Source organism: Crocodylus siamensis, chromosome 2 (genome assembly GCF_052110815.1).
Source record: "Crocodylus siamensis isolate JL-2025a chromosome 2, ASM5211081v1, whole genome shotgun sequence".
NCBI lineage: Eukaryota > Metazoa > Chordata > Crocodylia > Crocodylidae > Crocodylus > Crocodylus siamensis.
The window spans coordinates 230,986,733-231,014,545 of NC_143396.1; the positions used below are offsets into that span (position 1 = coordinate 230,986,733).

At 44.7% G+C, this 27,813-nt stretch overlaps 1 protein-coding gene across 1 annotated transcript in view; it reads left to right on the forward strand.

The window, feature by feature from the left end:
• Nucleotides 1-27,813, forward strand: part of SPTBN5 (spectrin beta, non-erythrocytic 5) — a 157,470-nt gene that overhangs the window by 97,896 nt on the left and 31,761 nt on the right. Inside the window, exons 37-51 of the mRNA XM_090033359.1 lie at nucleotides 944-1,135; nucleotides 3,063-3,158; nucleotides 6,787-6,905; nucleotides 7,359-7,473; nucleotides 11,043-11,156; nucleotides 11,536-11,657; nucleotides 12,340-12,502; nucleotides 15,047-15,235; nucleotides 20,179-20,256; nucleotides 21,631-21,803; nucleotides 22,943-23,033; nucleotides 23,611-23,757; nucleotides 24,027-24,164; nucleotides 25,158-25,414; nucleotides 25,611-25,797. Of these exons, the coding sequence (XP_089889485.1) occupies nucleotides 944-1,135; nucleotides 3,063-3,158; nucleotides 6,787-6,905; nucleotides 7,359-7,473; nucleotides 11,043-11,156; nucleotides 11,536-11,657; nucleotides 12,340-12,502; nucleotides 15,047-15,235; nucleotides 20,179-20,256; nucleotides 21,631-21,803; nucleotides 22,943-23,033; nucleotides 23,611-23,757; nucleotides 24,027-24,164; nucleotides 25,158-25,414; nucleotides 25,611-25,797 (2,181 nt within the window). The remainder of the gene's footprint in view (nucleotides 1-943; nucleotides 1,136-3,062; nucleotides 3,159-6,786; nucleotides 6,906-7,358; nucleotides 7,474-11,042; nucleotides 11,157-11,535; nucleotides 11,658-12,339; nucleotides 12,503-15,046; nucleotides 15,236-20,178; nucleotides 20,257-21,630; nucleotides 21,804-22,942; nucleotides 23,034-23,610; nucleotides 23,758-24,026; nucleotides 24,165-25,157; nucleotides 25,415-25,610; nucleotides 25,798-27,813) is intronic.

The window sequence follows — 27,813 nt, forward strand, 5'->3', positions numbered from 1 at the left end:
CCTTGTCCCACCTGTTGATGCTGCAGGAAAAGGGGTGATGTGTTCTCCAAGGGCTTCAGGGGCCTGATCCTCTGCATCCTAGGAATTTCTAGGCAGAATAAGATACCCTAAACCCTGTGATCACCTGTCTGTCTTTCCCCACTTACCCAAACACATCACCAAAATCTCTGGGGGCCCATTTGGGTAGGTGGGGAAAGTCTGGGCTTCCCTGTGGTGTGTTCATCCCTGTGGTGTGTCTCACTAAACAGGCAAAATTGGGGTTTCCCTGCTTACCCAAACCTGTCTCCAGGATCATCATGGACCTGCCTAAGTAAGCAGGGAAAGTTGGGGTTTCTCTGATTACCTAGACCTGCCCCTAGGATCTCCTTCCTTAGGCAGCTGGAGAGCGTGGGCAGCTCAGACTGCCCACACTCTCCTACCACAGAGCTAACAGATGCCCACTGCAATAAGCCAGCATAATTTATTACCACGTTTTGCCGCATCACTGATTTGCCTCTGATGTGGCATGACAGAAGGGAGGGACACCTATTTTTATTACAGCACAGATGTAATGCTGGGTCACGTCCGTTTCTACCCTTACTTCTATGTGGAGAAGAACCACTTGTTTCCCTTACTAGGCTGAGTCCTCCTAATCTAGGAAGGGAGACGTGAGTGTGAGTCATTCAGATGGAGGCTGTGATTGTCTGAAATATTTTCCCTTGTGCTCCCATCCTCTAAATTTCATCTTGCAGCTGGAAAACTCAAACCTGGATTTCTTCATTGTGTCAGAATAGTGCAGATTTTTCTTCCAGTAGAAAGAAAAAAATAGGATGAGCAATAATAATTTAGGGAGGGAGACTGAAGTAAGATTTAGAGTTTGGGGAAAGGGTGTCTCTTATAAAGATCATGCAACTCTTACATCAGTTGTAAAATTTCTTTCTAATTCCCTCATTCTGACATAAAGAAAGGTGAAGCCCTTATTTCACAAGGGCATCCCAAATCAGGGGAGATTCGTCGTCAGAAACGCATGCTTCAGGAACACTGGGAGAAGCTGAAGTGGGCTCTTGCTGCTCGTGGTAAGATGCTGGAGGACAGTCGGGACTTCCTGGAGTTTCTGCAGAAGGTAGACCAGGTGGAGGCCTGGATCAGGGACAAAGTAAGTTGACTCTGTTCTTTAACTGGGGAAAGCAGATTAAAGATGCTCTGTAAAGAACTGCCCTTTAGCAATGCACATTTGATGATGATATCATTTTTCAGTGCATTTTCAATCCTGGAAAATCTTAGTGCTGTAGGGAAACATTAAGCAACTACAGAGACATTTCAATGTGTTTTAATGCCAAAATTGGAATTTGGCTAGGTCAGGGGCCACCAACCTTAATTAAGCTGCAGACCTAACAACACAGTTCCAAACCTGGGGTGGTGGGGGAGGAGGGAATTTTCCCTGTGCCCTTGTCAGCGCCATGCAGCTGGGAATAGCACCCACACCACTGCCACTTCTCCCAGCCTCCTGCTCCCTGGCTGCTGTGCAGGCAAGAATCCAGCCTTTAGGGAGCTGCACTAGGGCTGGGCATCTGCAAACTTCATCCATGCTGCTGCATGTACTCCCTGCATCCTTCCACCCCTGGCTGCATTATGGGCACAACTGGAAGCTTCCTGGCCCTAGTGCAGCTCCCCATCTGCTGGAGGCTGCAGCAGTACTGCATCTGGGGTGAGGGGGAAGCTGTGAGGAGACACAGCAGCAGCAAAGATGTAGTCTGAAGAAATTGGGGGTGTGCATCTATGAAACCATAGTCCAGTAGGCTATACACTGAAACCAGTGAGACTACTCTCCATAAGCAGAGAAAACCAGGCAGCTGCACCCAGGGTTCAAGGGGCACAGTCTTGCTAAGAAATTCCAGGGTTGTACAGGATTGGGCCTCTCAAGCCCCCAGAGCACCTGTTCAGGGTGTCTGGAGAGTGCAGGCAGATTCAAGCTGCCTGCACTCTTCTGCCAGAAGACACATAGAATTATGCTCTTAAATAGCAGCACAAATTGAAACCACATTCACTGCATGCTTTTGGCACTTGTGGTGATGGACATCAGTTGGCTTAGCCTTTGCCACTATAAGCATTTGTATGGCAGCCCATAGGTGGCAAAAGGTGTTTTCACCCATAGGTGTTTCCACCTTTAGATTAATCTGTTTTGTCATCATGATACCCAAGTTCCATTCCAAGCACTGTTTTCCCATCATAGAAGTATGACTTGACTTCTGTGGTCCAAATGTATAATTTTACACTTGGTTATACTGAAGTGCACAAGTGTTACTGTAGATTAGTATACAAATATTTTATACATGAAAGCAAGTTAATTGGTTGAACTTGCTATATTCTCTAAACATCTGGCTATAGCTACTCACAGTTTCCATCACTGACAATCTCTGCTTAGTGGAATCCCAACATATGAGAGCTATTCTGACTACGGAATAAGATGCACTGTTAAAGCTGGAGCTTAGGAGTACACAAAGATTCTAGGCATGCTGCAGGTCATGATTTAAGATGTCTTTGTAGAGTATTATCAGAGAAACTTGCAAATTGGCCCCCACTGTAACCACAACCAACATTAACCAAATACAGAAATGCCTCACTATGTCCCTGAAATCCAGCCCAGTTTTTATGAGAAGAAAAGCAAATAGAGAAATGTATATGGGTTTCAAAGTAAAGGTCTGCTATTTTATGTCATTAATTAAGTATAGTCTTTAGATGGCGGGAACGTCACTTTATACCCCTATGTGCAAGAAACAGTACATTGTACACTGTACCAAGGCATTCAAGAATTCAGATGTGTTGGCAAGCAGAAAAGAGTTTGATAGGCTATTCAGGAGACAGAGAAAATATACTTACAGTGATGTTGAGTACCAGTTATACAGAAACTCCATCTTAATGGATATTGCATGCCTGGCATGTGACTTCAGAATGAATTAAATAAATTTTCCTTTCCTAACAAAAAGGTGAGCAATGAAAAAGGCTATTTACTTGTATTCTGAAGCTAAACAAAGACCATTTGTTAGCTGAATATCCACTTGACTACTTTTTCCTTTCTCCAGGAAGTGATGATTAATATTGGTGATGTTGGAAATGACTACGAGCACTGTGTGCAGCTCATGAAAAAGCTCAGTGAATTCCGAGGCGCAGCATCGGGGGTAAGAAATGTTTTCCCTGGCTATTTCCACATACTTGGAATGCACAAAGCCGAAGTCTAGCTTTTCAGCACAAAAAGGCAGCATAGTGGCTGGAGCAGTTTTATTATCTTTTGGGCAGGGAGAGCAGATGGTAGAACAGTGAGTTTTATGAGTTTAAAGACCAGTAGAATAGATATTATCTTGCTTTACATCTCTCTCTGTCTAATGTTTTGTGGCGTCTGAATGAAGCAGTCAAATTATTCCTAATGAAACCCGAAACTTCAGGTCCAGTAGCAATGAAGGAATTTCAGGTTTGAGTGCTAGCTTTTGAGTGAGTCTTAAATGATTTGCAATTTTAGATAGAAATTATGCAAACTGCAGTTGCTTTTACCCAAAATCAAGCAAAATTAGGTGGTTTCCAAGGTGTATCTACTTGGACTTGTTTGAACCTTTAACCCTATTCAGAATATCATGAACTGAGCCTCTGAAAGGAACTTACATGACCTATCCCCTATTTCCCTCCTTATTTGAAACTGCCAATTTTCTTGCATCTCTTAATTTAAACAGAGTATATTTGTATACCTTTTGTTTTATACTACACACATGGTTTATCACTAATTATAAGAACATCATAAGCATTTGGGAATACAGAGCAACACTTTACATATTGGATAACAGCAACGTGACAGGACAGCTGCCGGGTTCATCTTTCCATGCTGAGGTCTCTAGATCCTCCTTTGTGATGATGAGTCACTACAGCTGCCTTTCTCACACCCCAGGGGGACTCTCTAACTTGGGCACAGAACTATTTGGAGTATTCATGAGCAGGCTCTGATTTGACACAGTGGCACACTGGCTGCCTGCTTCAGCTTTATTTGCTAAGAGCTCTGAGATCACCCTCTAGGCTGGGAAACTGTAACAGGGGCTCCTGGTATGACAATTTGAGGGAGTTTTCCTTTAACATTCTCCATCACCTTCACCATGTCTTCCACCTTGTTGCCAAGTTATTTCAGAACATCTCACATTTTCTCTTCTTGTTCCTTCATCACAGAAGGAAAAACTCATATTGGACATTAAATGGCTTTCCTGAGATGTCTGACATCTGTAGAGAGATCCTGGGCTTTCCTTCCTAGTGCTTTCCAACCCTATGAAAATGTCTTACTATTGGATTTGGGTTGAGAGCCAAAAGTCTCACTTCAGCTGTAGGAAAGCAGTGAAGTGAGACCAAAGAAGTCCAAAAGCAACCTCCACTAGCCCTTCAGTAGCTCATGGGCAAAACAAGATGTCTGATATAGATAGTGCCAGGCAAACAGAAGGACAGGGACATCAGGGGAGGAAAGAATGATATAGTATTGAAGTCACTATAAGGTGACATTCAGTGTCATTTTCTGCATTAGATAGCAGCAAATACAATGTTCTTACACCATAAAATGCATGTGCCCCCTGGAGAGTGGTTGGGACTGTGGAAACTGTGATGATCACCATTATAGCCGTTAGGGCTGTGCAAAGGTTTGCTGACTTGATTTGGTCTGATTCAGTGGCTGAATCTCCAAATCCAAATCAAAACAGAGGACCTTTTAATCCCTCTGATTTGAATTGGACCCCTCTGAATCGATTCAGAGAGATTCAGAAAGTTTTGGCGATTTGGACATAGACACAGCTTTAAATGTTTTTTCTATATACCTCTAGGTATCAGGTGGCTCAAGAATGCTGCAATGCTGGGATGCATGGAGTGTCCTACAGAAGCATGGGGGGCTCCCCAGCACGCTTGGCAGCAGACCCAGAATTGGACCTAAAGCACTTCCAATCCACTTCTGGGTCTGCTCGGGAGCACACGAGGGGGGCCCGCCCCACCCCCTCCCCCTCCCATCTTCCCTCCAGCTCGGCAACTGGTGCCTCCTGGGTCTCCCCATGGCTGATTGCTGAGCTGGGGGGACACAGGGGGGGCCCCCAGCATGCTCCCCAGTGGACCCACAAGTTGACTGGACATATTTCCGGTCCACTTCTGGGTTCACCACTAAGCATGTGGAGGGTCCCCCCACACTCCTGTGAGACACTCCATATGCCCCAGCATCACAGCATTCACCAGCCATGCTGATACATTGAGGTACGTAGAAAAAACATTTAAAGCTGTGTCCGTGTCCGAATTGCTGATTCTCCGAATTAGCATTGAATCTTCAGATTCAGATTCAGCTTAATGGAATTGGGGACAGTGATCCGAATCAACAAATAGAATCACTGTCCCTGATTCAGGCTGAACCCAAATCCAAATTGAATATGGCCGCTTTTCATACACCCCTAATAATTAGGTGCATTCTTCCAGTCAGTGATTTTACCTTAGAGTGGTGTCACACATTCACTTGCAACAATTGCAAATCATTGGACTGTAGTGACCTACTAAAATGAATAGGTGTTAGGAGATAACCCTTGCCTGAAAGAGAACAATATTGCAACACTGTGAGAGCATTTAACAGATGCTATACTGCTTGAGCACCCCCCTGGGCATTTTTAACTGCACTTACTGTCAAATTCAACATGTGACACCACCCTTGTATCATGGAGTTAACAGCCAGATAAATCCCAGATGAAAGTGGTATGTAACCATGCTAGGAATAATGGTCACTTTAGTGCTCAGACCCCTCTCCCCCTTCTGCTCCAATGCTGCTAGCTTCCATCCTTCAGGGCAGGAGACAGTAGGGTTCTTATACCTTGGAATAATTTTTTAGTATAATATGTTTCCAGTCTGTTGGCTTTCCTGCTGTGTATCATAGCAAAGCACATACAGAAATATGCACATTGGTATGTACATAGAGCATATAAAATGCAAATGGAATCAATGCTTCTATTAATGTAGTGCTGGCATCCTGCAGCTGTGCCTCTGTGCAGCCAGTGATTAATATCTCCCTGCTGAGTATGTGATTTATTGATCTTCTTGCAAATTAAAATGATTAGAGTGTTGGACCACTGCTGGTCTGTATTCAATGCTGTCTGGTGGCCATGCTCCAGAATATTTGTTCCAGTATAGCCCACTTGAGTTATGTGCAGATATTACCCTTTCCACAGTATGTGAAAAACAAGTGATGTCAAAGACTTATCATGCTTCCTACGGCTGCATATGCATGGCACAGTACAGTGCAGAGATACTGGCATTCACTTTATACAAGCTAGCACAGATCCCTGAAGCAGTTTAGCAACAGTAACCCAGAGCTCAGTGAGGGCTAATTTACCCTGTACCTCAATGGAGGCATTTCCTAAAATAGAACGAGGTTGTTTTAAAAGAGAATGTGGTGATAAGTCTGCTAGACATCTGCACTCTGTTCCCTAAGGTCCTTGCATAGGACTTTGACCTTTCTTTGTTTCCCTCCTCAACTCTACACTCTCAGCCTCTGAGAGAGATACGTGAGTATGATCAGGGCAGTGCATATGTGTCTAAATCAGGGGTGGGCAATTATTTCGGGTGGAGGGCCACTTACCGAGTTTTGGAAAGCTGTAGAGGACCACATGGGTAGCCCCATCCCTTGACAGGTGGTCTAAATTCTTCTGTATTGACAGCCTCAATTGGCTTTTTCATACCCTGATAGAATGCAATAACTGGGGTACAGTGGCCATCTTGAACCCCCATACATTTTTCTTTGTTCTGGTCTTGTAGGAGGTGACAGTGGATGATGCTCACATCAGAGCCATCAATGCCCTGGCCATGAAACTAGAGAAACAAAACAAGGAGGAGACTAAGACAATATACTGGCGCCGAAAACAGCTCAATGACAAGTGAGTATACTTTCAAGGTTCTAAACGAAGGAAAGTTTAATCAAAGCTGTTCTAATAATTTCATGATAGAAGGGGAAAGACAGGTCTCTTCACGGCAGGGCTGGATAAAGGCTGAAGATTCCTACATAGACTTTTTTAAGCATTCTCCTCGACAAATACAACATTCAATATCATGCCACCAACTACTGGCCAGTGAAACTCCTCTTGGAGGCTGCCAAAGCAGCACTGCAGTTGACCAGAATGGTTTTCAGTTCAACAAAGTGAAACTCATCTTTCCTAACCTTGGAGCTGAATATGTTCCAAGGTTTTCAGTCCAAAAACTGTGGAAAGTGGGGCTTCAGAGTAAGGGAGCAAAAAAATACAGCCTTTTGGCCCCCAGCTGAATGCAGTTCACTTGCAGTTATGGAAGTTCTAATAATCATCCTCTCCTCTAAAACTGTCTTTTCCATGAAGATGGAATAGTTTCCATGGAAACCTGAATGCATACAAGAGGAAGCTGGAGGGAGCCCTGGAAATCCATGCTTTAATCAGAGAAATTGATGACATCACAGAGAGGATTAGTGAGAAGGTGGGTTGCTCATCATTTTATTAATAAACCTCAAAGAAAATCTGCTATCCCTTTGGATCAATAGTCACCCTGTAAAAAATTATAAACATTCATTAGTCCTGTAGCTAAAAAATCTTTTCAAGGATGATGCTTAATAGTTTTCAATGAGCAAACAAGGAATCATAAAACTTCTATAACCAATATGCAGACTAAGAAAACATAATAATGAGGATTGGACTCAATCTCACAAGATCCCTTCCAGCCTTTAATGTCTATGAATCTATGAATAATATGCTGCTGTGTTGACCAATGAAACAAACTCAGTAGAAAGACTGATGTTTAGTCAAAACATAACAAAGATTTCCAGATTTAAGACAGACATTCTCAAAAATTCCAGATTATGGTTAGAAATAAATGGTCATTTTAACCTTGAGATTGTCTGTCTTGGGGGGCCTATACACGTGTGAAACCAATGCTCTGATATGCTGTAATTATAGTGTATCAGATAAGACTCAGTTTTCATAGTTTCAAAGTTAGTAGGGTCAAAAGGGACCTGAGCAGATCATCAAGTCTGACCCCCTGTCATGGGAGGAAAGAGTACTGGGGTCAAACGACCCCAGCAAAGTGATTGTCTAGCCTTGTCTTAAAGACCCCCAGGGTAGGAGCCAGCACCACTTCTGTTGGAAGTTGGTTCCAGATCCTAGCCGCCCTGACAGTGAAGTAGCGCCTCCTGATATCTAGCCTGAATCTACCCTCTGCCAGCTTGTGACCGTTATTTCTAGTCACTCCTGGCGGTGCTCGGGGCAACAGGGACTTCCCCAGTGTCTGCTGGTTCCCTATGACTACTTTGTAGCAGGCCACCAGATCCCGCCTCAGCCTTCTCTTGTGGAAACTGAGCAGGTTCAGGTCTCGTTGCCTCTCCTCATAGCGCCTGCCCTGCTGTCCCCTGATCATGCGAGTGGCCTTCCTCTGGACCCTCTCCATGTTGTCCACATCCCTCCTGAAGTGCGGCGCCCAGAACTGGACACAGCACTCCAGCTGCGGCCTGATCAATGCCTCATAGAGAGGGAGGACCACCTCCTTGGACCTGCTTGAGATGCATCTGTGGATGCATGACAAGGTGTGGTTGGCCTTCCTGACCGCATCCCCACACTGTGGGCCCATGTTCATCTTGGCATCAATGATGACTCCAAGATCCTTTTCTGCCTCTGCACTGACAAGAAGGGAGTTCCCCAACCTGTAGGTATGGTGCTGGTTCTTCCTCCCCAGGTGCAGTATCTTGCACTTGTCAGTGTTGAATCCCATCCTGTTCTCATCCGCCCACCCCTGTAACCTGTCTAGGTCTGATTGTAACCTATTCTTTCCTTCTAGCGTGCCCACATCCCTCACATCTTAGTGTCATCAGCAAATTTGAACAGGGTGCTTTTTACTCCCTCGTCCAAGTCACTGATGAAGATGTTGAACAGTGTGGGCCCGAGCCCTGCAGAACCCCACTGCCCACATCCCTCCAGGTCGAAAATGACCCATCCACCACCACTCTCTGGGTGCAGCCCTTCAGCCGGTTGGCAACCCATTTGATTGTGTAGGTGTCGACACCACAGTCCCCCAGTTTTTTAATGAGAATGGGGTAAGAGACAGTGTCAAAGGCCTTCTGACAGTCCAGAAAAACTTATGTCCACTGTACCCCTGCATCTAAGGATTTGGTGACGGTCATAGAAGGCTACCAGGTTGGTCTGACAGGACCTGCCACTAATGAACCCGTGTTGGTTGCCCCCAAGCATAATCTCCCCTGCTGGCCCTTGTGGACATGTGCCAGAATAATTCTCTCAGAAACCTTATCCAGAATCGAGGAAAGACTAACTGGCCTATAGTTTTCCAGGTCCTCCCTCCTCCCTTTTTTAAAGATGGGAAGCACATTGGCCCTCTTCCAGTCCTCTGGCACCACACCAGAGCACTAAGAGCGCTCATAAAGCCATGCCAGGGGTCCCACAATGACCGCAGCTAATTCCCTCAGCACTCTGGGGTGGAGATTGTCCGGACCAGCTGATTTAAATACATCCAGTCCCTCCAGAAGTTCCCTAACTAGATCCTCACTGACCCTTGGCCTGGGTGCGCCTTCCCTGGGGCCTGAGGGGGGCCCAGTGAGGGGGCTGATCCGGTCCCTGCTCAGGAAAATGGAGGCAAAGAAGTTGTTAAATAGGTTAGCTTTGTTATCTGATGTGACGACCAAATTTCCTAGCGTGACTTGCAGGGGCCCCACATTACCCAGTACCTTCTTTTTGCCCCCTCTGTATTTAAAAAAGGACTTCTTGTTAATCAAATCCGTTGCAGTGTGGTAATTAGTATGCTTCAGCAGCCTCTACACCTCGTCTATTCTGTGTCCCGACAATTCAAAATGGCAGCAAGGGTACTTTAACTAAAGCTCATTGAACAAGCTTTAGTTAAAGTTCCCATGCTGCCATTTTGTGGGGCACTGAATACATGAGACACGTGTTCACTTTAATTAAAACAGCTTTAATTAAAGTGCCCCCCAACCACCCACCCCCAGAGCACGTATAGAGATGCCCTTGGTGCCTAAATATTAAAGCAAGGTACAGACATTACATTTTTACCAGTATAAATGGTCTGAAATTGGTAACCTGTAACAGAACAGAAGTATGGTACATGCAAACTGGTTTAAAAATGGCAGAACCCAACCTAAGTTTTGCCCTTCCTACTACAGGGTGAATGTGTTTTCTGTTTACTACTGATCTAAACTAGGTCACTTACAGAAAACCACGTAACTTAGATTGATTCCATTTTTTGATTGTCTGTACCTAAAGGGCTGGTTAACTACATTAAAAAGGTGTAGTTCATAAGACACCTGTCTAAGAATAGAGTTCTGTTCCTGTTTAACCACTGGCCCATTGAGCAGTTCACTTTATCTTACTGTTATCATCTGAAAAATGCATATAACAATGCCTTTTTATTCTTATTGCTTTGAGAACAGTGCAAGAAAAATGTTGCATAAAAAGTAACTGTTATTTCATACATGTGTCTTTATATTATTCATGTGAACATGTCAATAAACAGGCAGACCTATCATAGAGTCAGTTGAACTTGGGGGGAAAAATATGAAATTTTCCAATGAGAATTTTACTGTTACGCTTCTTAATTCTCCAGAATGTTATGTCTGGCAAAATTTTGGAGACCCCCTCTCCCAAAAAAGTTCTCTTCAAATTTTCTTAAACTGCACTTTCATTGTCATTTTATGCTTAAGAAATTGCATGCAACTGTTTAGCTTATTTTAGCTATTTTTAGCCTATGGGAAAAAAAGACAAGAATGATGGAGTAATATGGCTAGTGTAGCCCACATTTATGCTGTATACACAAATATTCAGGGACATACTGGGAGAACAGGGTTGGGACTAGTCAAGGGGTTATGAACTCTTGTTCTACCTCCACCAGTGATCCAGAGATCTGTTGGTACTGTTGAAATGACAAAAGGAAGCTGTTGAGAGAGAAGGAGAGAGGAAACGTTTAAAGGACCTAAGATATAAATAGTCCTATTGCTTTTCTTTCTCTTTCTCACTTCCCCTCTCCTCCTCCAGAGTGCTCTGATACAAGCATTGGATTATGGAAAAGATGTAGAGAGCGTGGCAAATCTCATCCGAAGACATAAGGAAATGGAGAGAGAAATCAGTGTCATTCAATCCAAAATGGAGGTGAGAGGCTGGATTTTTAGCTAATAAACCTAATAAAAGAAGGGCTCTTACATTAATTCAGTGGGGGCCAACATTTTTGGCAAGCATGCCACATATTAGCCCCATACCTTCTCCACTTGCCATTTTGATCCTCTTCCTCTGCCCAATCTGGTGCTTTGTTTTCCACTGCCAGCCCTGTGCCCCTTGTCTGATCTATTGCTCCGCTTTCTGCTCTGTGCCCCCTGCCCTATCTTTTGCTGTGCTCCCTGCTCGCTCCCCCATCTACCATGTGCCACACAGAGGCTGCCCTTGCCACTTCTGGTACCCATGCTACAGGGTGGTCACCTCTGCACTAATTTATCTAAGCCCCCTAATTAATTCATTAAACATCTCTGTTTAGCCACTGCAGTTAGAATCTTTCCGACTTTGCAAGAGGAATCCTTCCATAAATGACAAACTGACCTTAAAGCAAAGGGAGATGAAAGACAGCTGGCTACGACTCCAAGGACAGACCAAGCAAAGGTAAAGATGTCTATCAGACTACTATCTAAATACTCCAAGCAGAAAGAAAGGTGTTTCTAGGGGTCTGGAAGTCAGTGGACAAGGGTCTGGCAAGGTACTCTGGAGAGTCAATATAAAAACTTACGTAGACAGCCAGGCTTTTTTTACACAGCAGAACAAGGTAAACTGAATAGAAATACAGCTTGGCAAACCTCACACTTTATTTAAAATGAGTCTAATAAATTTATAGTTTATCCCTCAGTATAATCTCACAATATAATGTCCCCAAATCTCAGATCAGCCCTATTGTGATCTGAGGGCAGGAGTTATATTTGGTGGAAAGGTTTCTTTCCAAGGCCAAATCCTAAAATGCAAGTTCTCTCTGAACAGAAGTCATCCCATAAGAGAATGGTCAGAAAGACTTTACAGTTGCCCCAGTTACATGCTGTCAGAAAGAATTATTGCAGAGGATAACATAAGCATACTGATTCTTAAGCAGGTTCATAACTACTGCAATCCCAGCCTAACACCAAAAGCTGTAAGGAACTGCACCAGGATGCTAGCTATCTTGGAGCTTGCCCATTACTCTAGCTTCAGCATCTTCTTGTATGAGTTCCTATAGAAAATGGAGCAGTGGGTATGCAGGGAAAGGAGGTAAATTGAAATTGTGTTTGCTAATGCTTAATTATATTTTCTGTGGTAGGAAGGAAAAGTTGGGAGCTTCGTACCAGTTTCAGAAATTTAATCATGAGTTAAAAGAGCTGCTAGATTGGTTTAAAAAAACCAAAGGCTTAATGGAGGCAGGGGGGCTTCCCAAAAGTCCAAGTGAAGCAGAAAGCATGATTGAGGAGCATCATGAGAGAAAGGCAAGTATCATTATTGCTTACAACTAGATTTTCTAGAGAACCGTCCCATGGTATACAATTTTCATGACTAGAACTAATTGCTGCAGGATGCACTTTGGCCATAGTATACCTGCTCCCCACAACTAATCATATTTTCTTTTCAATAATATGCTGAAAGGTGATGGAGTGTCATCACTGAACACATCTACACGTCACCCTTTGGCAACATAGCAATGTGCTATGTCGCTGTATGGCACGCTATGGTGATGTAGCGATCACGCAAGTCTACACATGATCACTAGCTACGTCATCGTAGTGGCATACTCCCCGCCTATAGCATGCCACTACAGTGATGTACTGGGGAAATCTAAGCGTGCGCTGCCCATACACCACAGTACAGGCAGTTACTGCACCATGCTTTAGTACTTCCAAAAGGAAGTCACTATAGGGTATTGATTCTCAGCCGGGGTACCATGGCGTCCTGGAGTGCCTTGGGATCTTTTCAGAGGTGCCATGGTATGACACATAATGTTACCACTGTTAGGTATACAAACACGATTCACAAAATAAACCCAGAAATTTCAAATAGGAAACCATAGTGTTAAACACATTCTGACCTGCTGTGCTCTTTCTTTCATTGCGAAGAACTGAGAATTACTCTATTAGTTTTGTGTAGTTAAAAAAATGAGTGAGAGTTAAGAGCTGGCATTTTCCAAGGGATGCCTCAAGTGTAAAAAGGTTGAGAACCTCTACCACAGAGCAACCCTGAGGTGATACTGAGCCACCTTTTATGGTTGGTAAGTTCACGCCAGAGTTGTTATGCACTAATAGCACTGGTTCATTTCTGGGATTTCATATACATGGAGTGGGAGCAAGTGGACAGCGTATGCTATTCACTTGTGCTTGTCTTTGCAGATTTGCATTTGCTAAATAAATACGAACTGGTGCTCTTGACATTAGTACCAAAGTGTTGACAAGCCCTTAATGCCAGCTATTGTTTTGTGATGTGTCATAGGAAGCAGACTAATAGCATCACTTTTTTCATATTGGACACCAAAGCTAAGGACAGACAGTCAAAAAGCCCAAGGCAAAATCGATTCAATATAGGCAGCTTCCTATATTGGTTGCATTGGTTGAACTGATAACCAACTGAAATGACGTTCAGTTTTCAGCTGGAAAAGGCAGGGGGAGGCCTGCACTGACCCAGGTGCTTCCCTCCACCCCGTTACGGGAGCCCCAGGGAGCTGAGGGGAATTCTTCCCCTCCTGAACCCCACAGCTACTTGCCTGAGCTGCCCCAAGTCTCAGAGACAGCCCAGGGCAGCCTCAGGAAGTAGAGACACATTTTCCAGCTCCTCTGCAGCTGCTTTTGCATGAGACTCACAGCAAAACCAACTGCAGAGGAGCAGAAGAAGTTCCTTCTGCTCCTGGAGGCTGCCCCAGGCTGTCTCTGAGGCTCGGGGCAGCTCAGGCAAAGTAGCTGTGGGGTTCAAGAGGGGAAGAATTCCCCTCAGCTCCCTGGGGCTGCCCTGGGCTCAGGTGGAGGAAAGCCACTTAAGGCAGGAGCTCCCTGATACCCACATGCTGGGCTGTATGGTCAGGCCCCTGGCCTTGAGGACTCCTTCTTCCACAGCTAATAATGAAGGAACTGTTGGATCTCAGGGTAGGTCCTTGCTGGAAAATAAAGTATGTGGTTAACTCAGGATGGCCAAGTTAAAATAACAATAAAGACAAAGCAAAACTTTGTTTTTTTAATCAGGTTAGTAGCCCAAGTTAAAGACTATTAGAGGAGTATGAGATCCAAGTCATGATACTAATATAATGCTAATAGTTACAGCCAGAGTTTCCCCATCTTCATTGCTGTTTTAACCAAAGTTAGCTAACCCACATTTGTCAGGGTAGATATACCCTAAGAACTAGCAATGGCAATTTCAGAAGTTTAATATTCCATTATGTGTATGTCCCTAAAGTTATAGTGTACGCTACTATTTCACTCCACAATTCTTTTAAAATTTTCCAGTCATTTATATAGTAGCTCTCACACTTAATTTCTCCCTTACGGATTCATTATACAGACATTGCACTCTCACTCATGCTCTCTCTCTCTCTCTCTCTCTCCCACTTTAGATGAAGTTAAAGATAATTCATTTTATACCAAGAAAAAAGTACTACTGTCTTTATAATACAATAACCTCACATTGATTCATTGTGGACGAATGCAAAAGCGAAATCCAGGCATTTTTTGCCATTGAAGGATTATTTTCTGTATGGAGAAAGGCAATGTTATAATTACAAACCCGTACTTATTTAATTCTAAGAACTTTCCAATCTGTTCCTTGGAGGGGACCATCTTCTCATGAATAATGGGAGAAAGTTTTTTGTCCATACTTACTTGCTGTTAGAGTATTCCTCTGCTGTTTCAGTGGCATAGCACAAAGATGAATTATTTTCCATACAAATGTTAGTGTTGGAAAGTTATGGTCCATTTTCTTTCCCCTAAAGACCTCTATACTGAATAGCTGACTTTCCATAAAACTTTGACATCAATCTTTCCCCTGTATTTTAGGAGGAGATTGAAGCACGAGTGGAAAGATTCAATTCACTCAGCAACTGTGGTCAGCAGCTTGCCAATTCTGGTCATTATGCAGCCCTTGAGCTCCAGCAATCCCTCTCCAAGTTGGAACAGGTCTGGTCTGAACTGATCCAGGCATGGCAGGACCGATATGTAAAATTATTCCAGGCCCAGGAGTTGCAGGTAAGTGCAGAATTGCTCAGTAGAAAAACTGAGCTCCAGCAAACATACCTCAATATAAACAGGGATTTAAAAACCTTGGACATTTGGAATTGCTTGCATGCAGTGAGGATCCATTTGGGTGAGTGTGCATATGTTACATACACAATACAACATAAAAAGAAGATAATAAGGTGTCCCATCCCCTCCCCCTCCCACCTCCCTTCCACCTCCCCTTCCTGACCGCACAGTGTCAGCACTGCAAGCTCTCCACTCTTCAGGGCCTCAGCACTTGAATGTCTCACATACAGCTCTGGGTAAGTTCTTCTACCAGGAGAACAAACACAGGGGAATTCTCCCAGATAATTTGAATGTGTCTTTGCAGCCAGAGTCAAACACTCAACAGTTAAAAAACTCTAAGCAACCATAATTCAGTCCCCTTGTACATATATATTATGGTACAGTCTGTGATTACATGATCACATCTTGTGCTTTTTTCACAAGCCTCTAACCTCACTCCCCGCACAGTGGTGTGCAGTCTTTTTAGACTCAAGGCATCCCTTTGAAAATGCCTACTCTGAGCTTGCATTCATTTTTCAACTACCGAAAAATAAAAGAGCAATTCTGTTGGAAAGACCCCAGAGAGATTACAAGAGGTCAACATGTTTTTGACATTATGGATTCCTGTACATGAATCTGGGTTTATCTTGTGACTCACATGTAGGTGTTTGCATGCTAAATAGCACCCGATGGCACAACACCCCATTGTACCTTAAAAGGATTTCAGGGCACTACCCAGGGTACTGTAGCACCCTGGTTGAGAATCCCTGGGATAAACAGTGCTCAGTTAATGAGTAACTAATTCTATATTTCATAGACATTAGGGTTGGAAGAAACCTCAGAAGATCATCGAGTCCAGCCCCCTGGCCAAAGGGCAGGAAGTCAGCCGGGGTCATAGGATCCCAGCAAGATAAGCATCCAATTTTCTCTTGAAGGCATTCAATGTAGGTGCTTGAACCACCTCTGATAGCAAGCTGTTCCAGACATTGGGGGCTCGAACAGTAAAGAAATTTTTCCTTATGTCCAGCCTGAAATGGTCTTGCAGGAGTTTATAACTGTTAGACCTTGTTGTCCCTTGGGGCGCTCTGGTGAACAAACATTCCTCAGATCCTGGTGGACCTCCTTTACAAACTTATAGGTGGCCATCAGATCGCCCCTGAACCTGTGCTTTTCCAGGCTAAAGAGCCCCATAGCTCTCAGCCTGTCGTCATAAGGTCTGTTTTCCTGACCTTGATCAAGCGCGTGGCTCTTCTCTGGACTCTCTCAAGCTTCTCCACATCCTTTTTGAATTGTGGAGCCCAAAACTGGATGCAGTACTCCAGCTGCGGCCTCACCAAGGCCGAGTACAACAAGAGAATGACGTCCTGGGATTTTCTTGGGAAGCATCTGTGGATGCAAGCCAACATTTTGCTCACTTTACTAGCCTTTACTTCTGATTGTTCAATACATAATTCTAGGCTTTATTTACTGGACATTATTCAGATTCTACTCTGAAGACAGAAGTACAGTAGAACCCAGGGGGTCATAATCTCCTTCATTTGGAGGGGTTGCTGAATTACAGCAAGAACTACTTGTTGGCATTTTTAATTCAAAAGATGCCAGTTCTCTGACCAGCGGGAGCTCATCAGTGTTCCCATGCTGCTGATCAGAGAAGTGGTGCCCTTTGAAATAAAAATGACAGCAAACAGCTGAAGCAGCTCAGCAGCCCCACACAGCTGTTCACTGTGTTTGTATATATCTCTAACTGGTTCATAAACCTTCATATTTGCAAAAGTTTAGGAACTATGAAGAACATGGATTCTATTTATGGTGCTCACTACCAGACCTAAGCATGTCACAACTTTTTGATGAAATCATTTTAAGATTACTACAACATGGATAGAGATTGGGGCACAGAGCTTATGGTCAGATATTTTTAATGAGTTTGGGTGCCCAAGTTGAGACAGAAAGCACCTGATTTTTCAAGGTCCTTAGCTTTAAGCATTTTATATACTCAAGCACAATTTCCACTGATTTCTAATTATAGCTGTGTTTGCTCAGCACTACTGCAAATCAGACCCCAGAATCTCATATCAGCAGGGCTGTGCGAAACAGCACCGTTTCACTTTGAGTTCTGTTTCAAAGTTGCAACAGAACCGTGTTTTGTTTCAAGTTTAGTTTCATTTTGAAAGCATTATTCACTTAGTCAGAACAGCGAAACTGTTTTGCTGTTTTGATGCTGTTTCGAGTTTTGCCCATAGGCTATAATGGAGAAGCACGAAACTGGAGGAGGAGCAGGCAGTGATATCAGGCAGATTGGGAGCCTGGACCCCCGGAGGAGTCCAGCAGAGTCTTCCTGGGAGTGCGAGCAGAAGGCTGCTGCCACCTGGGACCAGCACTGGGCACTGAGCCTGGTAGAGGGAGGCAGAGAGCAGTCCTGGCGTTGTGCTCCACTTCCCCCCACTGGGCTGAGTTCCATGGAGCTGGGAGCCTCTGGGTGCTGAGCCCAGTGGAGGGAGGTGGAGCACAGCACTGGCACTGCACACCACCTCCCTCCACCGGGCAGCAAACCACTAGGCGCTGAGCCCAATGCAGAGAAGTGGAGTGCAGCCCCGCCACTGCGCGCCACCTCCCCGCACTGGGCAGCAAGCCACTTGGCACTGAGCTGCATCTGGAGCTGAGCTCCACCTCCCTCCACCAGGCTCAGTGCCCAGCAGCTCACAGCCTCATGGAAGTCATCCTGGTGGTGGGAGGCGGAGCACAGCGCTGGCTCTGCCCATCTCCCACCACCAGGCTGGGCTCCATGGGGCTGGTGGAGCCGATCAGAGTGCAGCCCGGCACCAGGAGGCAGGCAGAGCTGGTGCTGCACTCCCATCGGCACTGTCAGCTCCACAGAGCGTAGCCTGGCAGCAGGAGGCTGGGAGAGCTGGGCTGTGCTTCCCACCAGGCTGGGTCATATGGGGCTGTGGAGCCACTTGGAGCACACCCTGGGCTCTCCCCTGCTTCCCACCACCGGGCTGCTTCGAAACTCGAAACGTTTGGAAAGTTTCAAAATGTTTTGACTGGCCTTGTTTGGTTTCAAGGCTGTTTTGAAGCCCTTTGTTTCATTTCAGTTTCACTGTTTTGAGTTCGACACAAGTCAAAACAGCCTTGAAACAAAACAGCCAGCGAAATGTCTCACATCCCTACATATCAGGCACCCAGGAAATAATGAATATATAATTAGCAACCGCCTTTGAAAAGCTTGATCACCCTATCATCACATGCAAACTTTGTGACAGAGGCAGGGACACTTCATGTCAGAGTGCAGCAGGCAACTATGGAAACTAATGCACAATCATGTAATTAAGGACTCTCTCATAATGCCCACAAAAGGAAGCTGAATTAAGCTGCTCAAAAAATTCTATTTGTGGCATTTCCATTTGAGTACTTGACTTTGCAACCCCAGGTAAATTCTTTTAACATAATTATTTGTTTAAATTTGTTTACATTCCAACGTTTTTAAAAAAGCAAGCTATAAAAGAAACCCAAGTCCATCATTGGACATTGCAGTGACATATGGTTCATTTGCTAGGTTTGAAGGTTTAGATCCACCACGCATGACTCTGCCACGTGAGCTAACAGTAATTGATAGTGGTAGGCTGGCGTTCTTTCTATGAACCAGCATGAGATGGAAGGGGAGGGGGAGAGGAATGCCAGTGGGTTTCACAAGCATTTGCTGAGATCAGAGGAACAGTGAGACTCAGGCTTGTTGGGTTCCAATTCAAATGCACGAAAAATATGATATATGCAAGGTGCTGTTTTCATGCTAGTTCATATATCATGTCCGAACTATTCAGAGCCAAATTATAACCCCTTTTCTTAAGTGGAGTAGTACCTTACTGAAAATCACTGCTCACAGAGCAGTATAGTATTCCTCATTTGTGAATTAGAATATAAGAACCCAACCCAAACCATTAACATGTATGCTGACAATATTTTTGTTACACTTGAGAAAATGCAGTCTCCTGTGTCCAAGAAATGAAAACATTAGTTATATTGGCCAATGAGGAAGTTCCAGTAATAAAAGCTTAAATATATACTGTAGTATACTATCCTGTGCTTTTAGGCCGTTTGTAGAGGACATTTTTAAGTGGGTTTAAAGTAAGTTAAATGCCTTTTGCACCGCTTTAATGGCATTGCTGTTTGCACATTTGGCAGAGTATTGCGCATTAATTCCAACCACTGTAGCACATTTGATGGTGTAATGCACCTTAAATGAGTTTGGGGTGCTGCAAAGTAAAGCACCTCCAAGGAGGGAAGCAGCAGTCTCCGGGCAGCTCAGGGGCTGTGCAGGCAGACTGCAGCCAGCCCAGCAACAGCCCAGGGAGGCAGGCTCCACAGAAGGGAAAAAAAAAAAAGCAGCAAGCCTGATCTCCCCCCTCCCCACCCCCTCACTGCCGGAGCCTGCCTGAGCTGTGCAGGTGCCCTGTGCTTCCCTCTGCAGCTGTGGTGCCCCCCAGGATTGCCCAAGCTGGGTGCCTGTGGGCAGGTGCCACTTGGTTGGGGGCCACCAGTGCCACAGAGGGAATCACCAGCCTTTCTCCCCCTCAGCTTAGAGACCACTCTGCCTGCCAGCAGTTTGCTGTCCCCTCCCCACTGCTGGAGAGGGTAGTAAGGATCGGGGTCCAACACAGGTGTACTTGACACAGGGGTTTACTTTGCCCTAAATTAGAGTGGTGTTTTTAAAAAAATCACCTTCTCAATTTAGGGAGAATTAAACCCCCATGTCACATACAAATACCCTGAGTGTTTAAAGTCACTTTGGTCAATTTAGCCCTTTTAGTTGTTAAGTATTTCTTGGTTCAGTTTTTGCACATCAGTATGCTCTCGGTTTTACAGACTCAAAAACAACAGTCATGACTGATTTTTTTTTTCTTCCCTTCCAGAAATTCTATGGCTATGTGGAGCAGAACGAGAGTTGGCTCAGCAGTAAAGAAGCCTTCCTAGCTAATGATGATTTAGGGGTAGGTGAAAAGGATAATTCTGTTTCCATTGGAGTGGGGAAAGGCAGAAGAAGAAGGTGTAAAGACTCTGACACCCTGTGAAGCTTTCCAAAAAACTACCTGTAGTTCTTCTTCCTCCAACTTAGAAAGGGCCCCTAAATGCTATAATAGTAGCAGCTGGGTACAATAGGCTGCTGCAGCAGTAATAGTCAAGGTGGGCAGAGTGCTGACAGAAGCAGCCTGGAGATTTTGAGTCCCTAGGGAAGGTAAGCATGCGTACATGCATGCATGTGTATCCCCTCCACTCCTATCAGGCTTGGCAATGCCCCACCCCTCCAGCACTCAGCAGCACTCCCAAGCCCCCACTCCCTAGCAGGGTTTTGCGTAAGGTGCAAACCTTGCTGGAAGTGCCTCTGCCATGGTGGGCTCCATGCTACAATGGCTATCAATGCTGGAACTGGCTAACTTAAAGTCAGCTGAGCTATAGTCACTGCAGGACGTGGATAATGACATGGAATATGCCTAATATTCGTGGTTGGTGTCTGTTCCTCTGTGGCCTTCAAGATAGGAACACACAAGCAGAGTACCACCTGTTTAAATATTGCAGGGACTAATGGGGAAGCCGTACATTTTCAGGAATGTAGTTGAGTCCCTTCTGTCTTCCAGTAATATTTTACTAGTAATGGAGAAGACTCCAGAGGTTCATATCCACATTTCAATACTTAGATATGTCTCTAATGCAATTTTATTTGTCTGTAGGGTTAGAAATTTCATGATGATAAGTTTTCTCAAGAGATTTATGGTAGTTTCTAGTGGCATCCACATTGGAAATACTGGAAGAACAGGTCTTATTAAGCAGCACTATTTTGACAGCTCTAAAACCAGGAAGTACAGAGAACTGCAGAAGAGAGAAGTGCAGGTCATGAAGTTGGAATCCGTAAACTTCAAAAGAAGTCTAGTTCTGTGCTCCATTCGGATTCCGTATAAAATGCTTTGATTTAAAGTTCTGACATATTTGTTCATTAACTGTGGTCACAGCTTGGTGTCCCCTATTTATTTGCTTTCAGAACAACACCTCTAGTATGATTGGCTTATGATTAAATAGATCTTGAATGCACTCAAACTGTGGGGTTTCATTCCTATGGCTTCCTGTTGGGGAAAAGAGAGGGCTCAGTATCTCCAAAACTCAGCTAGCTCTTTGTACTGAGCACCGTTCACTCAGCAGAAGCAACTGAGCATCTTGTAGTTTGCTCAGTACTGGAGCTGCCAGACTGAACTGATGCTCCAGCACTATGGGTACAGAGGCCAACCCATGTCCTTGACGGTGTGCAAAGGTTGGGTAATGGCAATTTCATTCCCACAGTGAGCAGCTTCCTTGTTCTGAATCCCATCCAGGATTCTGTGTCCAGTGTCGAAAGCCTACAGCGGAAACATGTGCAGTTTGAAAAGGCTCTAGAAGCACAGATGGAGAAGATCAATGAGATGGCCTCCTTTGCACAACAGCTGAAACGCAACAAGCATTATGACTCAGAAAACATCACTAACAAGTGCCAGGCTGTTCTGAAAAGGTAAAAATCATTCCTTTCCCAACCCTGTCTAAATAATGACTCTTCTTCCTTTACTGTTGTCATGTAAATATTTTAAAAGAATCATCAACACTGATTTGCACTTTATTTTGCATTCCTGTGAGATTTTACAAGCTAAAGAGGCTTGAGCCAGGCCAATAATTCTATAGCAGTCCTTCAAGGGACTTGTAGGTAAATCAGGAAACATGGTTGGTGATTCGGGAGACTTTTCGTTGGGACTCTGCACTAAATCCATGTCCTTACTTGATAATTGAGACAAAGAGGTTTGTTATGATTAGGAGTTACTAAACATCCTCTGGTATTTTTCACAGCTGTAGAGTAGCTGGCTCAAAAGTCATGGTGAAATTCCAAGTTTGGTATTTAAGTTTTGATTTAAGAATTTAAATTTCTCCCTTTAATTTCACTTAGATAAAATATGCTTCCCTTTTTGTCCCGAAGTGTTGTTGCCTATTGCTCCTATGCACTGCTGAACAGATATTCTCACTCACATTAGCTGAATTCAGTACCATGGTGACTGAAATGTTATGCGCATAGTTTGTAAAGTCCTTCAAGCTCCTTTAGGAAGAAAGGGGTCGTATAAATATATCAGAGTAACTATGTTACCAAGTTTGAATTGCCGTAATACAGTGCCCAGGGTCTCTGTTACTACTTCCAGGGAGTTTCCTGTATTCTTCAGAAAAGGGAGACCTGATTTTAAGAAAGGGTAATATTCATATGATAAATTTCCAAGGCCAAGCATGACTGCAAGAACAAAAACTACTGTAGGTGGCATAGACATAGGAGGTCAAGGTGAAAATTACTTTGTCTGTGCAGCCATCTCCTGAAGGACACTGATTATGTTGGCCACACGTAGGTACAGTGTGTGGTGGGCTGTGAAAGTTTTCAGTATACATCTCTGTAATAATCCTTACCTACAAAACCATTGCTAGTCCAGCTCTGGTCATCAGTTCTGCTGGACAGGTTAACTTACAGGATAGTTCAATGATATGGACAAGTTTACCCTAAAAATGAAGGTTAGAATGCAAACGTGAGTTTTAGAGGAGTGGTAAAAATGTTAATCTCTTCTGCCAATTAGTTTTCCTTGCTGTGACTTTGTCCTCATAGCTCTCTCCTTATCCCAGGAAAGACAAACTTCTAGAGAATGCTCTGGCTCGCAGACATATGCTGGAAGATTCGAGACTTCTGCAAAAGCTTCTGAAGAATTCCTATGAGGTACATTTCAAATACGTGTTACTTTCCTAGAGTGTTTAACATCTCAGTTGTGCTGCTTTGCCTTGAACCTCTGAAGGAAAAATCCAGAGGAACTGATGCTCAGGTGGTTGTATGAGAGAAGACAGGAAAAGATGGAAGTAAGAAAGAAAGGACTTTGTTCGGTCTTTGAGCCATACATACTCAGGCACTTAAAATGAGATCTGATTCCTAGATATATTTTGATCACACAAAAACAGTGTGGTACAAAAGGAAATGTAAAAATTAAAGGAGGAACATCCCACCATGTGAGAAATACTGGAGAGGGACAGAATAATCCTTTCTCTGGGAAATGAGGAGACAGGGTTAGAACTGTGGAAACAAGCGCCCTTTCCATATGAACTAGCAGTGGCTACACATATGCAGATAACATCCTCCTTCTGAAGGGGTTGGGGAACAGTGATTCAGAAAGGAAAATTAATTTACTTTTGTCTGTATTACAAAGTAGTCCAAATTTTAGACATTTAAGGAGTATCTGAAAGAAGAGATGGTAGTAGCTTCTGAAGTTCTTTTTTCTGTCTATTCCTTCTGTCTGCTACAGGTGGCAACTTGGATAGCTGAAAAGAACAGTATTGCCCAGGATGAGAGCTGGACAGACCCAAGCAACATGCAGGCCAAGCTGCAGAAACACCAGACTTTCCACGCAGAAATCATAGCCAACAGGAATCGCCTAGACAGCATCAAGGCTGTAAGCGAAGCAGGGCCAGTGTAGGGTGTGGGGAACTGGTGTGACAGATTCCTTCAGATCGAATGTCAGAATCACAAAATAATGAAACAGATGAGGGCTTCTATGTGAATTAGGAAAAGTCACTTCACTTCACCCTGGCATTGGGTTACGTTACCCCTCTGTAAAATATCTGCTGTAATTTTAGCAGTCTCTGAAGGGAATTGTGAGGCTCTTTTGATTAGAGCTGGTGCAGCAGGCTAAGCGAGCTGCTTCCACTCTTTTTGCTGCAGGAGGGTGACAAGATGCTCCGAGAGGGACATTATGCTCCTGAGGCCATCCAGGCCAGGCTTCAAGAAATGGAAGAGCTCTGGGATGAGCTGTTGGCAAACTGCCTTAACAAAAAGACCAAGCTACAGGAAGCCTGCAAGGTAAAGAAAAGGTGCTGGGGATTTCTGCCTTGCTGTGATGTCTCCCCTGCCAGTGTGCCATTGGACTTGCACAGATTTTAAGATATCAAAACCAATGAAGCAAGGGAATTGCCATCTACCAAACAGTACCAAGCACAGGCCAGATATACTGAATCTTGCATGGAGAGAGGAAACCCCCAAAGAGAAGCAAGGCTGATGCCATGATTATGTTCTCTTTTGGTATCTGCTAAGAGAGAGAATTTGTGCAGTCAGGACTCCAGAGGAGGAAGTTGAAGGGAAATATGCTGGATCATTGCAAGTACCAATCACTGTCCTGCCAGCACCAGTCACTTAATCAGCACCAGCTGGTGAGAAGCCTGCAGCTGTTTTCTATTGATGTGACTCCCTCCTGTCCCATGGATGAGGTCTACATGAGCTGATTCTGTCTCTATATGTATTGTTTAAAGTAATGATTCTCAACCAAGGTGCTATGGCATGCTGAGGTGCCTTGAGATCTTTGCAAGGGTGCTATGGGATGTCCTGCAGTTTTAGCACTGTTTGGTTTACAAACAAGATAAACCCAGAGATTTCAAATATAAATCCATAGTTGTGGCCTTTCCAAGTTCTTTGCAACAGAAAAACAGCTCCATTGCTTTTCTCTGGACAAAAAAAGAGAGAAAACTAAAGGGCTGGCACTTTTCCAGGTGTCCCACAAATCTATCCAGAAGTGCTTTGAGGCCAAAAAGGTTGAGAACCACTGATTTTAAAAACACCCTCTAAAAGGCTTGCCCATAACTCGGATCATTTGTACTATACAGGCACAGTTAGTTCTTTATAATCTGTGAACCTGTTTTTGCTCACATTACCTGAGTTCTGAGCATTTGCACATCACAGGTGAACAGAGAGTTCATTAAGCTCTAGAAAGTTTTTAAGTGTGATGTGATCCTTCATGCAGAAGGCTGAGATTTTTTGCTCTAAAAAGCCTGGTGACATTTGCTTTCTCCCTGTCCCCAGGGCCTGCATTTCCAACGCAGCATAGAGGATATGGAGAAATGGCTCGATGATGTGGAAAGTGAGCTGAAGGTTCCATGTACTAGTAGTGACCTAGTAGTCTTGAACAATCTCCTGAAGAAACGAGAGGAATTGGAGGAAGGTGTCAATGCCCATAGAGATCGGTTACAGGTGCTAGTAGATACAGCCCGTGAATTCCAGCAAGAGAGACATTTCCTGGCAGATGAGTTAGAAGAGAGGGTTGACCAGGTGGTACACAGGTGTGTGAGTGTCTGCCGTTTTACCTTTGTTCTCTCCCCTCCTAAATTTTACTGCTCTTTTCCTCCTCTCCATTTATTTTTTTCTCCCTTTCTTTTTGTTTTCCTTTCTTTTTCTTCCTCCATAGCCAAGGTACATGTTTGTGTTATCCGACCCCCTCTCTTCTCGTAGTAATTGGGCGCCATTTTAAATCTGCAGGTACAAGAGCCTAAGTGACCCATTGCAAGAGAGCCGTGCGAGTTTGGAAGCAAGCAGGTTGCTGTACCAATTCTTCCGAGATATTGACAATGAGTTGGCCTGGGTTCATGAGAAACTCCCCATAGCTTCCTCCAAGGACTATGGCCAATCCCTAACAGCTGTGCAGAGTTTACAGGAAAAGCACCAGGTAAAGCAGTGTGGAAACGAGTGAAATCAAGGGCAAGAATGCGGGATTCACCCACTGAGGGTGGAACTGATCTTTTCTACTCTGGTTACAGTTAAACCATTGCTGCCAAAAGTGACTCTTAGGCCCCAGGCAGACGTTTGTTTAAGTGTGCAACAGGATCTGATGTGTGATCCCAGCACCCCCTGCAAGCTACATGCATGTGGCAGGAGACACTACTGTGTGATTGGGGATCAGATCCAGATCATGGCATGTTGCCAGTGCAAGGGGAGCCCAGTATCATGATTGTGGCACTCCCTACACTGTCATGAGGGGTGTAGGGAGCTGGGGGGGCTGTGATTTGGGAGTAAGGGGCAGACACACACAGAGGCCCACGCACACACGTGCACGTGCATGTGCGCGCGCGCACACACACACACACAGCATCTTGCAGGTAAGGGACTTGAGGAGCAGATCAAGGACTCCATGGTGAGGGAAGGAGTGGGGTAGGGGCAGAGGCAGGGGTTGGGGTAAATGGGGCCCCAGGGCCAGGGCAGGTCATGGGACAGAGCCACAGGAGGCTCATCCAGGGGTGCAGGGGGGACATGACTCCTAGATTTGCCTCCTAGATTTGGGTGTGGGGCAGAGGCAGGCTTCCCACTGCAGGTGGGGGCTCTTCACCCTGCTGCCCTTGCCCCAGAAACTGCGTGCCACCAATACTGCGCATCCCCTGTCCACCTGGCCATTGGAGGCACAACATGGGGTCAGGTAGCTCCTGGGATAAAGGCAGCAAGGAGCAAAGCTCCAGCCCACAGTAGGCAGCCTGCCTCTGCCCTGTACATAAATCTGGCCATGCCCCCTATGCCTCCCTCAGGAGTGTGCACAGCAGTGGGAGCCAGGCCCCTGGACAAGCTTCATCCCATGACCCATCCCAGCCCCAGGGCCTCATTCACCTTCCCCAGCCCCTGCCCCTGCCTCTGCCCTACTCTCTCCCTCACCATGGGGGCCTTGATCTGGCCCCCTCTGCCCCTTTCCTCCCTCATACTCCTTCCCCCCTACAGACTTACCTTCAAGGCACTTCTCTACACGCCGCTGAGCTGCATGTTTCAGCTGCTCATCTGTGTCTGTGTGTGCACCCCCCGCTGCAGCCGCCCACAGTCCACACTCAGGCTGCCCTGCAGCTCCTCTGCACTGCCACCACTGCCCTGCTGGGCAGCCCAAAGGTGGCTGTGATAGCAGCATAGCCCAGGCATGCACAATTAACACAGTAAAAAAATTAACACAAGAACCAATTAAAGGTGTTAATCATGCACATTAACTGTGATTAATTGACACCCCTTGTTAGTACACATTTTGTATAATAATTTTGTGGCTTATTCCTTATCATGCCATTAATTGCATTAATGTGTATCTAGATTACTACTTAAAACATGATTAACTAGTTAACCACATCCTAAGGGTAACATCTTCCAAGGGCCTTACTCTTGTCTCTCTTATAAAGGTGCTATTTAAAGAGCAATGCCATGAAGTTGTTCAGTGCTAGATAGCATGTCTTTTCACAAAAATGATCTGAGTAGTGCATTCCGTGCTCCTCTAAACTCATTATCCCTTTCTGCAGATTACCAATCTCAAAACCTTGCCTTTGCAATACTAAATATCTTTTACAAGCTGTGGTGCATGCTGGCATGCCTTCTCTGAGCAACAGATGTCCCAATAAAAAGTGTTTTAAGATTCAGCAAGTACATCTCAGGCATATTCATAACTTAGATGCCTTTGGAATGGGGGAACCAGAGGAATCCTCCCCTGCTGCACTGTTTGACTGAGGGAATTAGCAGGTTATTATTGTCTATCCTAGCATCATTCTAGCAATAGCTTTGGAGTTAGTTACTGAGATACAGGAAAATTCAAATAGATCTTTAGAAATGAGGAGTGCCTAGAATGCTGTCACCTCTCATATCAAAACAGCAGCTGCCTCCCCAGTACTTTTCAAACAAAGCATCCCTTCCCCTTTGCAACAGATGAGGTGAAAGAAAATTTCCC